Consider the following 15,130-nt stretch of genomic DNA (forward strand, 5'->3'; position numbering starts at 1 on the left):
ATAAAAGCAAGCCCTGAACTCCCTCAGATTAGATTGTCTTTGAGAAGATAGTCTGAAGAGATTGTCTTCTGGAGATAGTCTTCTAGGTGGGGAGAGTCTTTGAGGAAGCTTTGCTGGAGACTACAGCTCGGATCATGGGCTTGGAGCTTGGCTTCAATTTAAGACTCTTGACTCCTGAACTACTTTGTTGGGTGAGTGAAAGGCTGACTCCTTTTCTAATTTCCTAAGAAACTAGCTTCCATTTTGGAGAAGACCATGTACTCACTTACCACCAGCCTTCCTGGTTGAGAGATAATTAATCTCTGTCTGAATTAAGCAGACTCAGAGTAAACATTTAGGTTGCTAGGACAGATAACCTCTAAACTTTTCACATATGGCTACTTTATTGTTTCCTCTCCATTTTGTAAATATTTGTAAATAAATTTCTGACTTGAGATATAATAAATATTGGTGACCACATAATTTCATAAAATTATTTTCCAACCATTAAATTTAACCCTTATATGTCTAAGAGTAATTTGACTCTGTTTACTTGCAAAGGATTTATGATTCATATTGTGAACTAAGGTACTATTTGAGGTGAATTGGATATGATAAATCACAAAAGATTGTGTGTGTAGAAAATGCAATTGTTAATAGGATTGATAATCTAGGCTCTCTTGGACCATTTCTCTTTGGGAGAAATGACACCTGGTAGAGAGGATTAGGAAGTTTAAGCAAGTAACTGTTGCAGAGATGTATTTTTAGTTAGATCTGTAATAGGATAAAAGTTAAAAGAGCAGATATCCCAATTATAGACTCGAAAGGCTTTAAGGGATCTTTAGAGTGGGCAAGAAATTAACCCTGTAGAACAAAAAGCTTGTTTGGGTTATACAGAAAGTTTAAGATAGTGGAATAAGATTAGTGAGAGTTTAAACTTCTCTGAGCTTCAAATGGTGAAAATTTCCTATTTTGAATTTGGAATTCAGGAATAACTATCTGATGATTAATTTATCATTTAAGAGGGAAAATAAGAGGCACTTAGAAGAATGTGACTTGTTACAGAAGAATGCCCTTACAACAGGTAGGAAGAACAGTTTTAGCTTCAGCTAGAATTGTTTCCTTCTGACTGATAATGCCAGTGGAATCCAGAGTATAATTTATTGTATGAGCTATTACTGTATCTCAAGGCAGACTATGTTAAGTCACTCAGTGCCCTTTTAAGCCACAGAACCAGTATGGATGTATAATCCTTTCCTTTTATGACAAATACCCATAATCAGCACATAATGCAAATTGTAAAATGAAAGTTTCCATTTCCCCAAACAAACAAAATAGATCAATAATTGAAGATTATCAAAGTATTAGGGAACATACTTTAAGAAGTAAGTGAGGTTTGTTTATCTTCCTGTAGTTACAGCCTTAATTTACCAAAATTGAAGTTGGATCTTAGGCTTGGACATATGACCCAGAGGTTTCTGGATTTCCTCCAAAATCTGGGATAGAGAAAACTATCTGTAACTGTGTGTTTGTAGATGCCACATTAATGTGTGCTTTGTAAAGTATTTTAACAGGTACAAAACAACTTAGGAATCAAATTTCCTGAAGGGACCCATTCCTGTCAGAAAATGATTTCTAAAGATGAAGTTTATTGACTATGGGGATAAGCTACCCAAATGCCAGTGTTTAATATCAATTTTTATTGTACTAATTTTCTCTGTTTATATCTTTTGCTCCAGGTTTTGCCCAGTCTCAGCTTCTACACCTCTGCCTTAGAGCTCTTAGAGCTGCTTAGAGCTACACCTCTCTCATTGAGCTACCTCTGCCAATTAGAAAACATAGTCTCCTGGACACATCCTTCAGATCTCCAAGTCTTCAGGTCTCCAGTCATTCTGAGACCTAGGCATTCAATGAGGAAATATCCCTAAGAACCCTGTTCTCTATGCCAATTACAAACTTTGAAGAAGCCATAGATTATGGACCATCACCATTATTTCCCCTAGAATTTCAAGAGGGGGGAATGGCACAGGACCCCTGGCTTTCCTTGGGGCACCCAAACTTCAGAAGTGTTTCAAGTCAAAAAGAAAGCAGGAAAATTCCTTTCCTTCCTTGCATTGTTGTAGTTCTTAGGTAAAGGTAATCTTAGGCATCACAGAACCATGATAAGGAAAGACCCCCTGACAGAAATATTCCCCTTGAATTCTTCCCTAGATTATGAGATGGACACAGATATACCTCTCTTGGTTATGCTTTGATACCATCAGACTGTATCTAGGACATCTACTTGTCCCCTAAATTATTCTGAGTCACCCCCTGTATCTTCAGGATACAAAACATAACTCTAGTTCTGGTCAGATGGCAAACATCCCCCACTCCTGCCTAACATCATTCCATCCCCTTATCCCTGGTCATGCAGCCCTTGTTGTCTAAAAAGTATAAGATGCCCAGAATCCCTCTATCTAGGAGGCAGTGTTGATCCCTGCACAATGTCTCTCAGCCATATCAATATTGAATTCTAAATGAATAAATTTCTCATTTTATTTTTTAAGCTAAGCTTTGGGGTCTTGCATTCCTGCAAAGAGTATCTGTCCAGATTCAGGGTTTTATGTAAAGCTCTCCCACAAAACTGCAATACCCAGTTGAATGATGACCCCATTAAGCAACAAAATATTGCTAAAAAGACTTTTAAAAAATCCTCCAATAATTTTTAACTGCTCTTGAAATTTTGTATCAAAATGAATTTTTAAAAAAAATCAGAGTTTACGTTGTTCATACTTACAGCTTTCTAGTTGCATTATACATGTTTGTACATCCATAGGAAAATTTTTGAGATCCATTGGACAGGAGAGTATTAATGTCAATCTGAAAGAATTTTTAAAAGTTATTATAAATGATGACACCATAAAATCTTATTAACGAAGCAATAATTGAAAGGAAAAGAACTCATTGTTTAATGGACATCTATTTATATCAGAATGAATGTCAGAGCCAAGATGCCCATTAACTATGAGTCAGTCTTGGAACATATAAAACAGTTGTTCTAGGACAAATGGATACTTTCAAATTCATTTCTTTTTATTTTTATGGTGAAAAGGGAAAGAAAGCATTGTTGACTTTGGACAAATTGGATAACAATAGGAACAAGAATAATATGTTACATAGTATTCTACACAGCCACATATATGTATATTTTATCTTTTAATTAAAAAAAAAACACGTGATGGCTGGATCAAAACAAATATCCAGCAACCCCTCAAAATTCTTTCTATGTATTGAACAGAGGCATTATGTATTAAAGAGGTACAAAGTGTTATGTTACAAAAGAAAACTTGAGAAAGGAATAGGAAAGATAAGGAAGATTAGTGAATTGTGAAAGAGTGCATGAGCTATTAGATGTCAACTGTGTTTATGGAACCCACAGGTTTGCCCTTGTCCCTTGGGAACTTGCCTTAAGGGAAGTTCCAGACTGACCTTGTCTCAGACTGATCAATAAACCTTAAAGTACCAACTGATCTTGGTTTAGATAAAATTAGTAGATATAATCAAATCTTAAACACCCTTTTTGACTTGGGAGTTGCTCCCATTGTATCAGACCTCTCCCAGGTAGTCCAGCCCTTGACTGGAATAATACTTTCCTTGTATCCATTGTAAAGCATCAGCTGGGCTCTTCCTATCCTTGAGTCCATTGTAAAGACAGTCAATTCAACTTTCCTGTCTTTTATTCCCCAAAAGATATAAAAGACCCCAACTTCTCTAGCTCATTAGAAAATCTCCTTTGGGAGGGATTTTTCCAGGAGACATTGTCCACAAAGTCCCAGAGCTTTGGCTCTGGGTAGTGGCTGATCTGAGCATTGTCTTCCTGGTTGGGACTAAAATCTTGTTCTTTCTTACTCCTTTGATGGTTCTGTGTTTTACAAGGTTGACATAGACTATTCTTGAACTAATTCGTTGGATAATTTCATATACTTTATATTTTCACTTACAAAGGGGATAATCAACAGTTAGACTCCTTTTCACCTGTCTTGTCTAGTTTATAAAACTTTACAAGTACCATTGCAAACTCAATAGCCTTTGGCCTTTTAAGGAACTTTGAAAGCAGGAAGGCTTGGATTTATAATAATTACTATTAAATGCTGAAGGCTGCTTTCATTTTAATCAGAGATTTTTAAAATATCCAACTTGGCTGGGACAGTTAAAGGTCTTGCATTTGGAAATGTGTAAAATGTGTACTTTGACCTCCTTGAAAGGACACAAACACTCTCCAACACTTTTGAATGCTCTAGCTATGCTATGAGAAGTTAAATTCACATCCTGATGATCTCACAGTACAAAAAAATAGCAGACATTATATAATTTTGAAAAGCAAGAATCAAGGAGCTGTCAGGCAAAGAAAAAGCAGGAATTCCTGGTATAACTCATATGCTGGGGAAAAAATAATCTTTTGACATCTCTCTGTCCTTTTGGTTTAAGGTAAAGTATTAGAAAGACTTCTTTGATAACATTTTTGCAAAAATTTAGTAAATTCTGGGTTTTTACCAATAGAAGTAGTTATTAAAATGGAGGCCACAAAATAAAGAAAACAAAGGTTCTGAAAAAGGCAAACCTACGCTTCTAAAACAAGCATCTCCAAATTAAGTAGCTGTTAATCACATCCTACTGTTTAAAGTGGACAGCTCTAACTGAAAGAGAGAACACTGTGTTTCGTTAACAAGACATGAAAGCAGACTCATTCCCTTTTAGTTTTGCACATAGGAATCTTTGGCTTCATGCAACACCCAATGTTACAGATCTTTGAATGTTGAATAGATAAATTAGCCTCACAAAAAAAAAATCCCATTTGCAGCTGGCTTCTCATATGATCACAGATGATTTAGCCTTTGTCTTAAAACTTTAACCCTTTGTCAAAAGCAGTTGATAAGCTCCTTGATGGCAGGGGTTTTCTAATTTATTTATTTATTTTGTAGCTCAAGCTCTTGGCATGTACATAGTTGGTGCTTTGATAGGGATAGGGACAAGACATTTGATTTCATTGGTATTGAGAATTTTTATATGAGGAAATGCCCTCTAACTATCCAGATTGGCACCTTTTCTGAAACTATAAAAGTTGCTTATAACTTTGTGAGGTTAAAAAATATGATCAGTCATATAGTCAGTATGTATCTCAGATGAGACTTGAATCCAGATTTTTCTGGCACCAAGACCACCATGTTAAGCTAATTCTCAATGCATAATAAATGCCTGTTAAATTTAATTGAATTTAGGCAGCTATTTGGCTGCAGTGGACAGTGTTGGATATGAAATCAAGAAAACTCAGCTTTCTAAATTCAAATTTTTGAGATCCTGTGAAAGACATTTAACCCTGTTAGCCTCAATTTTATCATCTGTTAAATGAACTGGAGAAGGAATGGTGAACCTCTCTATTATCTTTGTGGATACCCAAATAGACACACAAAGAGCCGGACACAACTGAAAAAACAAAACAATAACAATGTAATGAATATCACCCCCAATTTGGAATAAATTAGGCAAGTCTTCTATCCAACTTCTACTTAGCAATGAATGAAATAAAAGCATTATCATTACTCTCCTCGAATCAACATAATTGAGTGACTTCTTATTACTTCAAGGATCAAAATTACTTCTTTGTACTCTACAGTCTAGTTATACTTGCCTCCTTATTGATCTTCTCCTAAGATACTTCATTTCCCAACTCTGCATTTTCCAAGACTATGCTACATTTCTGGAAGTCTCTCTCCTTTCATCTTTGCTTCCTAGCTTTTTCAAGTCTCAGGTAAAACCCTACCTTCTGTAAGAATACTTTTATGATTTTCTTTATTCTTGCACTTGATATTACTTCCAATTTATACTTTGGGTACCTTATAGTATATAGTTGTTTGCATATTGTCCTCTTTAAAATATGATCTTCTTGAAGGTATTTGCCTTCTTTGTAATCTGAGTGTTTAGTACAGTGGATTAGCACATAGTTAGTACTTCCTAAATTCTTGGTTAATTGTTGACTCTTAAACTTTCTGGATCTTCACCCACAATACACCTAATATGATTAAGGACTATTCTGGCCTTTCTTCCTTTTTCTCTTTCACTTAATGATTCCAATCAACACGCATAGGTTCAATGATCATTTCTATGACCCTCAGTTCTATACAGCTAGCCATAGTCTCTCTCCTGAGATTCAGTACTACATTATGGATTTCCTATTGGACAATTCAAAAATATGTCCCAGAGGCATCTTAGAACTCTTATCCCTAAGCTATAATTCCATCAAACTTTGGTATTAACATAGGGGCACTACTAAACTAGCTTCCCAGGTTTCTAACCTTGATGTCATCCTTTACTCCTGTTCACTTAAACCATATAGCTGATAATTTGCCCAATATCATAATTTTATCCTCACAATGTATCATAAATAGCCTCTTGCAATTTCTATTCCTATAGACATCATTCTAATTCAGGCTTTCATCCTACTCATTTGAACAACAACAGCCTCCTAATTATTCTCATTGCCTATGTCTCTACTTCAAATTATCCTCTACAGACTCACTTGATAATGTGTAAATCTGATCATAGGTTGCCTTCCCTGCCTCCCAAAGTCCAATGGCTACCCTATAACCTAAGAGAAAATCTACTGTGTGATATTTAAAACTTCACAATCTCTTTCCATCCTATCTTTCTAGTCTTCATTCACCACCCTTCACCCCTTTCTTATTCAGTTCCACAGGTCCATGTGCCTATTTCCTTTCTTGTAGCCAGGCTGGCTCCCATGTCTGGAATGTTTTATCTCTTCTTTCTCTACATCTTGCTTTCTCTTTCTTCAAGCCTCAGTAGCAATCCTATTTTCTAAAGGAAGGCTAGCGTTTTTCCCCTCTAATATGATCTGGTACCTGCTTTTATATATCTTATATATTATTATATATCTTATATATTATTATATGTTATATTTATATATCTTATATATTATTTCTATATGTGTATGTTGGCTTATCTACTACAATGCAATCTCACTGAAGGTAGGGAATGTTTTTGAGTTTTTTAATGAGTCTAGTATTTATTACAATTCTTGACAAATAAAAAGAAATTATAAATTAATTCTAGTTCAGAGTGGGCTTATAAGGAAAAACAATTCTTATTGTTTAATTTTAGCATTCTTATGCACATATGCTTTAATCAATTTTTTTGAAGTATCCATTTTTAGTTGTTCTCTACCAAAGCCAATTGTCATTTTGAGATAGTTCATATTATATGAGAAATATTTTTGTGATAAATGTGTCACATTTTATACTATTTTATCAACACTATTGATTTTACACTGTTAGCTAGGAGCTATTGAAACTGAAATAAGGAAGGTGAAAATGAAATAAAGAACTGGATAATATATTTTTAAGTCAAGAAATGAAACAGTAAAAAATGAATGCCATAGGGAGTAAATTTTACATATTTGCTTTACACATTTGCTATCTGTTTATAAATAGAATAGGAAAAGGAAATACTTCTTAGGCAATTTATCTGGCTGGGTCACATGAAAAGAGAATGCGGTTAGTTTCTATCAATAAGCAAATTTGCAGCTCTGTCCTTTTTAAGATCAAATACATCATTTTATTATTATTATCATTATTATTCAATTAAGAAATTCTTAGCATCATTAAGTGATTTGTGGCAAAGTGGATGGAGAATAGAACCTGGGTAATACTTATGTTTTGGCTGACCATGGGAAAATCTCTATGCCTCTGTGAGTCCCAGGGCACTCTGTAAAATATATACTAAGTTATGAACAAATTGTGACTCATCTTGGTAAGAGGATTTCCTACATTGATGGAATAATAATTTTTAAAATATTTCCTTATTAGCATTGTCATTAATCAATTTGGCTACTCTATGGTTTTGTCTCTGGATTTGAAGTCAGAGGACCTGTGTTCAGATCATAGTTCTGGTACTTTCCATTTTTGTAATCTTGGTTGGGTAAGTCAGCTAATATCACTTTCTCAGTTTTCTCATCTGTAAAATGAGGGGTTTGAATTCAGTCACTTCTGAGATCCCTCTGCTACATATCTATGATCCTGAGATTCATCAAATATCTAAGAATTTAGATTCATTAAAAATTCTCTAAGATTCTAGGCACTTTGAAACATTTCAGATTAAATTGAGAATTTTGTATGTATATCTGTGTGTATGTGGATGCTGGATTAGAGTAAAAACTGGTCCTCAAAAGAGGATATATTTTTTAAAATCATAATGATTATATAGAAAACATTTTTACCAATATTATTAATTAGTGCAAAACTCCTTGAATTACAAGAAATAAAGAATCTATGTTACTGTTGTTTAGTTGTTAAACGGTGTCAGATTATGTCAACCCATGGACTAAGCCCATGTTTCCTTGGCAAAAATACTCAAATGGCTTGCCAGTTCATTCTCTCGTGTGTTTCTATTTTACAGATGAGGTACTGAGGCAAAGGAGTTCAGTGACTTGCCCAGGTCACACAGTAATTGTCTTAGGCCAGATTTGAACATGTTTTCCTGACTGACGCCAGGTGCTCCATCGGTACTGCCATCTAGCTGCCCTTACCTTAATATAACTTATTCAAATAATTTTTCTGAAAGGTTTCAAAAATCAATTTGGATCTGATTTTCATCTTGGAATTTCTTGATCTTTAATTAAAATGCCTCACCTTCTTGTCCTGAATAAAAATTAATAAATCAGTGGTGTTTTTCATCTTTTTGGAAAATGCTAAAAATGACAGCTGAGAAAAAGAAAGAATTTTACAATGATTTCATCTTGTCACTTTTAAGAAGTAATTGATTCATTGGCAAAGAAAGATGAGAAGAGATAACATCGTGAGAATGGCAGGTCAGCATGAATCCAAGAATGTCATACAATGATGAATCTAACATCTGTGGCAGATAGCCTCATCCTACACAACAAAATTCTTGAGGGAGACTAATTAATAAAAAGGAAAAGAATGATAATATCAATTAAAATTAATTTTGTTTAGACCTACAACAGATTGAAAGTATTTCTTTTCATTATTAAGGTAAACAGTTTTTAGAAGGCAGCTGAATGGTGTAGTGAAGACAATGCCATACAAAGAATCAGGAAAACCTGAGTTCAAATCTAGCCTTAGGCCTTTACTAGCTCTGTGATCCTGAGCAATTTACTTTCTCTCTACCTTATTTTTCTTATCTATAGAATGGGGATAATAATTTCACCTACTTTCCAGGATTTTTTGTAAAGATCAAATGAAATTCCAGTAAAGCCCATTATGAACTTTAGGAAACTATGTACAAGTTGGCTAGTAGCTTCAATTATTTAATAAGACACTGATTTTTATAAATATCAGATTCTCCCTGTTTTGTGTAGTTCTTACAGGAAACTTGGGAGCAAGAGACTTGCATTTTATTCCTGATGACCTATTGTCAGGCTTGATTAAGTAAAAATAATTTAGAATCAGTGTCAGGATGATTTCAGGAATCATAGATCATCTTGAGCTAGAAGGAACTTCTTTTGTTGTTTAGTCATTTTTCAGTCATGCCTGTTCTTCATGACTCCATTAGCAGTTTTCTCGACAAAGGCATTGGAAAGGTTTGCCATATCCTTCTCCAGGTCATTTTACAGATGAGGAAACAGAGATGAACAAGATTAAATGATTTGCCCTGAATGACACAGCTAGTAAGTATCTGTGGCTAGATTTAAAATTAGGAAGATGAATCTTTCTGACTGCAGGTCTTAAATTTTATCTGTTCTGCCACCTAGCTGCCCATAAGGGACTTCAGAAGTTTTCACATCCTGCCCCATCATTTTACAAAGCAATCATTCTGGCTCTAACAGATTTTTGACTGAAACAGATCATCAAAAAGTTTGGCATAAGCAACATGCCTTAAGGCAATAGTTGACTTCCATGTTTCATATACATTTCAGAGTTCCAGTCTGTTCTGAATCATAGAGGATTCAATTATGAAATTGATGCAGGTTTATGTCAGACCAGCCTATTATGCAGATTTTCATACAAAAGGCATAGCTGCAAGATGCTAAAGCACATGTAAAAAATGGAATCATTTCATTGGTCTCCTCTATATTGTCCAAGTCATCAATATCATAAAAAAATACTTTCATCCTGTTGTTAAAATTTTGCCTAAATATAAGATCAAAAATGAAAGATCAATGCCTGTAAAATTCATTCAACAACTTGGAGAAATGTGTGAAAGATAAAAAACATGTTTCAAAAACCTTCTAACTTGGGCTATCATTGAGCCCAATGGGCTGTCAACTACATGAAGATAGTAATAAGACTTGTGAAATGGAGATGCAAAAAATGCAAAAAAGTTGTCCAAAGAAGGAAATGTAGAAATGGAAAGGATGTGCCAATGGATAGTGAGCCCAACAAGATGGAAAAAGCCAGGCCAACTGGAAGTTTCTTCCATTGCAGATATTTTAGTGAATTTACCAAATTTTTTTTCTTTATTTTTTCATTTTATGTTGGATGTCATTTTCCTTCAATTTTCATTTAATCTTCTCTGCTGGCCCCTTTTGGTGTGGGATAATAGCTGCATTAGCTCTCAAGGTCAATAGCTGACAAGAAACACACAGAAATGAAAAATGGAAAATTGAAATATTTCACCCATCTAAGACTCACCTGATTGAATATAGCACATTGCCATTTTTGAAAATTCTTAGCAATTTGTTGTCTGTAGTAACCTCATGAAAGTTGGCACCTTTTTCATTAGCAAAGAAAAGGTCAGGTTTCCAAATGGAATCCAACATGGATGGATCTAAATCTAGAGAATCATCGGGGTATTCACTATATGCAAGGCGTGGATCATTCCACTTCTGACGGAGGAAGATGTTCACTCTGTAATCCTACAGGAAAGCACACAAAGAAACTTTTTTGGGGGCTGCTTCAGATTGTTTTTTCTTCATAATAATAACTAGCATTTTTATATTCTTTAAAGTTAACAAGGTATCTGACAATTTTTTTTAATCCTTACAAAATCGCAGAAAGGTAAATGCTATTATTATCCCCACTTTATAGATGAGGAAACCAAAGCATAATGTAAGTGAATTACCCAGGATCATTCAGTTAGTAAAAATGTCTGAAGCTGGAAAGAAGTTCAGGACTTCCTGATTCAAGTCTTTATCCAAAGGTACAAGTCCATTCATTGAATTGTCTAGAGTTCTGCAAATACAAGCATCTGCTTGGACCAGAGGGTTACATACCATTTCATATCTTTCTGTTTGCTAGGCACTCCATGTAACTTCCCCGTGGTGTTAGAAAGTTTGTTTAGTGTTATTTTTAATGTACTCAGTGGAAATAGCACATGTAAGTACTGTTAGACACATTTAATAAATGAAGAATATGAGACTCAGAGAAGGTGAGTGTCCTGCCAAAATTTGCGCAGTGTCAACCAGGATTTAAAACCAGATGCCTCTTTGCCTTCAAATCCAGTACACTCTCTTCTATGTCATGCTTCCTGAGTTATGAATTTCCTTGCATGACTTAGTAGGAGACTGCTGAAGCAAAGCTAAGTCACAATGCTGCTTGCAATTTAAAAAAAAAGTGTAAAAAGGACATCCCCCCAAAAATCCATTTATAGCCAGCAGTTCATAATAACTGCAATCAATCATTTTTAGACATGTTCAAATTTTGTAAGATATTGATGAAGAACTGTCTGTCTCAACAAGATGAGCTACTTAAGCCCTCATATTTGGCTTAATTTATGTACAGTCAATCTTTTCCAGTATATTGCATTATTTTTTATTTAATATTCATGATATGGTCTTTTGCCCCTCACATCTTAGTACTTATTGGAATACTGAAGAAGAGGGAACTGATTTGGTTTAAAAATACAAGATAAACCTGATTTTTAATGTGCTAAAAAGTTAGGTTTTGCCCCTTGGGGACTCTAAAAACAGGATGTGATTGTCCTATCAATATCATATTTGGTTTATTTAGTGAAAACTAACTTTCACAATGGGTCATTGTTTGACATAATGCCTCCTGAAATTCTACTTCTTTGAATACTGGGAACATCATTACTCTCTATTGTGCTGACTATCCAGAAGGGTCCTGAAATCTTTAAAGATCTCTCAGAAACTCTTCAATCTGAGTACCAATAGCTAGAAATCTGGAGGAGTGTAAATGAAACATGTCTCCCATTTTTTAAACTTCATAATCAAATGGTTACTGCTATGATAATTTTCTTTATAAAATTCACCTCTGGAACTAAATTTTTCAACTAATATTTCCTTAAGAATAATTGGTTAAATATTTAATTTCCTTATTCCACGAGTAGCATTCTAGAGGGCAATTTGGAATTATGCCTAAAGCACTATAAAATTGTGCAAACCTTTGATCCTGTAATACCACTATTGGATATGTACACCAAGGAGATCTTAAAAAAAGGGGGAAGGATCTAATTGTACAAACATATTCATAGAGGCTCTTTTTGTGATGACAAAATATTGGAAATTTAGGGAACATAAATCAAATGAAGAATGACTAAACAAATTGTGGTATATGTTCCAAAATGCTTTCCAAAATGATTGGATAAATTCACAACTTTCTTTTACTGTCATACTGACCAATATGATAGGTATGAGGTGGTACCTCATTTAATTGAATTTGTATTTCTCTGATCAAGAGTGATTTAAAACACTTTTTTCATAAAATTATTTATAGTTTTGATTTCTTCATCTAAAAATTACTCGTTCATAGCCTTTGACCATTTCATTTGGTGAATAATGTATTATTGTGAATTTGAAAGTTTTCTTAAAATTTGAGAAAATAGACCTTTATAAGAGACATTTTTTAAAAACTTTTTTTCCTTTTTAAGTTTTGTTTTGTTTAATTGGTTTTGTTTGTACAAAAGCCATTAAATATAATCAAAATTATTCATTTTATATCTTCTAATGCTTTCTATCTCATTTGGTCATAAATCCTTCCTTTATCTATAGATGTGCCAGATACACTATTCTTTTTTCCTACTTTACTTATGGTAGTACTCTTAATATATAAATCATATACCAGGGAGGAGTTAAGATTGTGGCTTAGAAGCAGTAAATGTTGATTTCTTTGTGAAAACCCTTCCATACCAATCAAAAATTAAGCACTTCAAGGGAGACAGAAAACCAAATATAGGAACAGAACAGAGCCTGGGGAACCTCCTGCTCTATTAGACTTAAAAAGGTATGCAAAGAAGTTTAAATTCTCAGGTTTAAGAAACAAAAAGAAGGAAGATCCTGGACCCCTTCCCCACCTAAGGTGTGAGACTCAGGTGGTTTTTGAGATCTTAAGGTAAGGGCTCTAGCCTGGAGTGAGTACCTTGTTACTATAGCTACTTGAAGTTCAGGGTTCTGACCAAAGCTGGCAGGGGAACTGCTGGAGAAGAGGGGCAGAGAGGAGAGCAGCACAGTCAGCCTATAGCCACCACTCTTCCATCTTGGGCCTGTGACTCTGGAAGTTTTGGCCTCAGGGCACACCCAGCTCTGCGGATCAGCTCAACTGGCTTAATCCAGTCTATCAAGAGTGCAGATAAGAAGGAATTTAATAGTCAAGTTCAAGACATTTCAGACCAAGAAAAAGATACTACAAGCTGCTAGAAAGAAACAATTTTGATATCATGGAGCCACAGTCAGGATTACACAGACCTGCCTGCATCCATCCTGAAGGAATTGAAGGCTTAGAAGATTATATTTTGGAGAGCAAGGGAACTGGGTCTACAATGAAGAATCAACTACCCAGCAAAATTTACCATATTCTTGCAGGGGAAAGTATGGTCATTTAATAAAATAGAAGATTTTCAAGCATTCCTTAAGAAAAGACAAGACTTAAACAGAAAATTTGATACCCAAATATAGAATGCAAGAGAAAGACCAAAAGGTAATTAAGACAGGGGAAAAAATTAAGGGACACAGCAAGTTCAAATGATTTCTATTCCTTTGTGAAATGATGATATTGGTAACTCTTAAAAATTGTTATTATCATTGGAGTAGCTATAAGAAGTATAAATTTAGAGTGATAAACTGTATAGGATGATATGTCAAAAATAATTTAAAAACTAGGGATAAAAAAGAGGAACATACTAAGAAAATTGGGAAAATAGAAAAAAATGAGGCAAATACATATTTCATAAAGAAGTGCATTGGGGGAGGGGGGAAAGACTAGTACAATGGAAGGGAGGAAGAGGTTGGTGATAGGAGCTAAATCAATTGTACAAAAAATTCAAGCCATTCTGCAATTGATAGATGGGCAAGGGACATGAATAGGCTGTTTTCAAATAAAGAAATCAAAACTATCAATAAGCCCATGAAAAAGTGTTCTAAATCCCTCATAATTAGAGAAATGCAAGTCAAAACAAATCTGAGATAACACCTCACACCTAACAGATTGGCTAATATGGCAGCAAAGGAAAGTAATAAATGTTGGAGGAGATGTTGCAAAATAGGAACATTAATGCATTGCTGGTGGAGTTGTGAATTGATCCAACCATTCTGGAAGGCAATTTGGAATTATGCCCAAAGGGATATAAAAGACACTCTACCCTTTAATCCAGCTATAGCACTGCTGGGTTTGTACTCCAAAGAGATAATAGGGAAAATATGTGCATGAAAATGTTCATACCTGTGCTCTTTGTAATGGCAAAAAACTGGAAAATGAGGGGGTGTCCATTGATTGAGGAATGGCTAAACAAATTGTGGTATCTGTTGGTGATGGAATACTATTGTGCTAAAAGGAATAACAAAATGGAGGAATTCCATGTGAATTGGAAAGACTTTAATGAATTAATGCATATTGAAAGGAATAGAACCTGGAGAACATTGTACAAAGAGACTAATACACTGTCATACAATTGAATGCAATAGACTTCTCTACTGGCAGTAGTGCAATAATCCAGAACAATTCTGAGGGACTTATGAGAAGCTTTATCCAGAGAAAGAACTGTGGGAGAAGAAATGCAGAAGATAAACATATTATTGATCACATAGTTCTATAGGGATATGACTGGGGATGTAGACTCAAATGATCATTCTATTACAAATATTAATAATATGGAAATAGATTTGAACAATGATACACGTAAAACCCTGTGGAATTTCTCATTGGCTCTTGAGAGGGGGAGGGAGGAGGTGAGGAAAAGAACA

The 15,130-nt window shown here is 34.6% G+C and overlaps 1 protein-coding gene across 2 annotated transcripts in view; it reads right to left on the reverse strand.

The window, feature by feature from the left end:
* The window catches only part of GLRA3 (glycine receptor alpha 3), a 303,344-nt gene that overhangs the window by 63,747 nt on the left and 224,467 nt on the right, over positions 1 to 15,130 (reverse strand). For both annotated transcript variants that reach the window (XM_007496097.3, XM_056802930.1), the window contains exons 4-5: positions 10,626 to 10,849; positions 2,759 to 2,841 (exon numbers count right to left, since the gene is read on the reverse strand). In XM_007496097.3, the coding sequence (XP_007496159.2) occupies positions 2,759 to 2,841; positions 10,626 to 10,849 (307 nt within the window). The remainder of the gene's footprint in view (positions 1 to 2,758; positions 2,842 to 10,625; positions 10,850 to 15,130) is intronic.

Source organism: Monodelphis domestica, chromosome 6, assembly GCF_027887165.1.
Source record: "Monodelphis domestica isolate mMonDom1 chromosome 6, mMonDom1.pri, whole genome shotgun sequence".
NCBI classification, from domain to species: Eukaryota; Metazoa; Chordata; class Mammalia; order Didelphimorphia; family Didelphidae; genus Monodelphis; species Monodelphis domestica.